A 2154-nucleotide genomic window follows, 5' to 3' on the forward strand; every position below is an offset into this window, starting at 1 on the left:
AAATAATTAATAATTTAATAATTTAATACATATACTTGAAACCGCGGTATTTAATTTACAACATACTCTTTACAGCAAGTATTATTTAACAGTAAGAGTACATATTTCATTTTCTATATTTATAACAATCTAGCATATTGTTAGAAAGCATTTAATGAATTGGAACAGTTGGTGGGTCCGGAATAGGCTCGAACTCGCCAACACTCTCCATATATTGAACATCTTTACGATACGGTTTCAATTCCCAGTGCATTCGTGATTCCATCGATGTTAGTGCAATGCCAAGATCTTCTAGTGTTGGCAATTTATTTGATACTACGTCAGATATAGCTTCCTGCAAAATGCAATGTCAAATTTAATAATATTGTTTATCATGTAATTCTAATTTTATTAGAATTTACGCATTCTGTCATAGGAAAATTAAAATATATACCCTTTCCAAACATTCCCACTGTAAATTTCCGAATGGATACGCAGGACTTAAGTATTCGTTCAAAGTAACTTTAAGTTGGAAAAATGGAGCATATTTTAAGTGCATCCTTTTGTAGCCATCCTGGACTGGATCGCGTATCCGTATTCGATGGAACCAATCAAGTAATTCAGACAGTTTATAACGTTTCGGCCTAAGCAAACAAAATATTCACATTTTGCAAAAACAATTATGACAGCGATAAATTTGTACAAGTATACTCGTTCATACCCAACAAACTGATAAGTTTTGCCAGCTGTATTTCTAGGATCTCTTGCAATAGCCGTAATACCTCCGGAGACATCATATACAGCTACTGGCTGTTTTTCCGTCTTTTCACCTTTTTCCCATAATGGTACAGTCCTATAAACAAATTGCATTGTCAAAAATCATAAGAATATAATTTTTTTATAATATAATTTTTAATATACTAGAAAATTTATTCCTATGCAAAATTACCTGAAATGATGTCTCAATATGCCAGAATAAAAACTTAAAAATCGATCTTCTTGACCCCATATATCTGCTGGCCGAATAATTGTAGCCTCAGGAAACTCTTCTCGCACTGCACATTCGCCTTCCCATTTTGTACGAAGAAATTCAGAACCGCCTTTCAATACATGTGACTTAATGCAGAAATATTATTAAAGTATGAAATTATTAAATCATAAATTAATATAGAATAGAAATGTGATTAAAAACTCACCTCCACATCATCACCCACATTTAACGCAGACACATGAATAAAGTGCTTAACATTAGCTTCCTTGCACAGTCTAGCGAGTCTTCTGGCTCCCTCAACATGCACCTCATGAAAAGTAAAGTTTTTAGTTTCCCAATCTCGTCCAATTAGATTGATAACGACATTGGAATACTTGATACATTTTCTTATCGATTCATCATCACGTAGATGAAATGGATGAAACAAGATTTGTCCCAAATCTCCACAGAGTTTCAGACGCAAGCAATCATATGCATCACCTCTGTATGGTATTATTAACTGTAAATCAAACATGAAAATCAAACAACTGATTATATTATGTTTCAGTTATATTATTATATTGCAATCGAAATTGCTGTCACTATAGAAATTGCTATTGTCAGCTTCCTTTATTTTGTATGTACCTGAGTACCAATCTTGCCAAGGCGATTACACACATAGCGTCCAACAAATCCACTTGCACCAAATAGCGTGCATACTATTCCATTGAAGGAACTACGGCCACCTGTGCCTCTCTTTAAAGAAGCTGTAGTAGGATCTTTGATGATTTCTGGTTGGGACGAGTAATGATTTATCTGCACTGCAACAGCCGCGATGCATGTTGTTTGCTTTCCTGAAATATATACAAAACAAATATAAAATAAATTCTGTTTGATTACATAATTACACAAACCGCTATCTGTCACACAATGTGTACATAAAAGAATTACAGGCAATTTTATGTAAAACATTATATATTGTACTTCGATTTTGGAAAAGAAGCTAAATATTACAAAAGATGTAAAAAAATATGACAATCTTACTTGCTGCTAGAGTATACCTCGGAATCAAGGCGGCCATCTTTTTCGGCCATCCATATGGATTGTGCATTGTGTAGATTGTGCCACTGTGCGTGTGGACTATAAAATTCTTTGACGCATAGTCGATTGACAAAAACCAACTTTTTGATATAATATATATATAT

The 2154-nt window shown here is 33.6% G+C and overlaps 1 protein-coding gene across 1 annotated transcript; it reads right to left on the reverse strand.

Annotated features, from left to right (window-relative positions):
- LOC108685803 (NADH dehydrogenase [ubiquinone] 1 alpha subcomplex subunit 9, mitochondrial) lies at nucleotides 1–2095 on the reverse strand. Its single transcript, XM_018190770.1, has 7 exons — nucleotides 1994–2095; nucleotides 1595–1803; nucleotides 1176–1469; nucleotides 929–1095; nucleotides 701–832; nucleotides 434–623; nucleotides 1–334 (listed from the first exon to the last, which is right to left on the reverse strand). The coding sequence occupies exons 1-7, from the start codon at nucleotides 2058–2060 to the stop codon at nucleotides 152–154; spliced, it is 1242 nt and encodes a 413-aa protein (XP_018046259.1). The 5' UTR covers nucleotides 2061–2095; the 3' UTR covers nucleotides 1–151.
- Nucleotides 2096–2154: the final 59 nt, after the last annotated feature.

This window comes from Atta colombica, unplaced genomic scaffold (genome assembly GCF_001594045.1).
Source record: "Atta colombica isolate Treedump-2 unplaced genomic scaffold, Acol1.0 scaffold160, whole genome shotgun sequence".
In the NCBI taxonomy this organism is placed as follows: Eukaryota; Metazoa; Arthropoda; class Insecta; order Hymenoptera; family Formicidae; genus Atta; species Atta colombica.

Excerpts from the sequence above, each read along its gene's own strand:
- LOC108685803 (XM_018190770.1), bottom strand. The coding sequence starts at position 2,060 with ATGCACAATCCATATGGATGGCCGAAAAAGATGGCCGCCTTGATTCCG. Across the intron at positions 1,804-1,993 it reads GAGGTATACTCTAGCAGCAA|GAAAGCAAACAACATGCATC; the intron begins GTAAGATTGTCA and ends TATATATTTCAG. Across the intron at positions 335-433 it reads AGTGGGAATGTTTGGAAAGG|GAAGCTATATCTGACGTAGT; the intron begins GTATATATTTTA and ends TGCATTTTGCAG.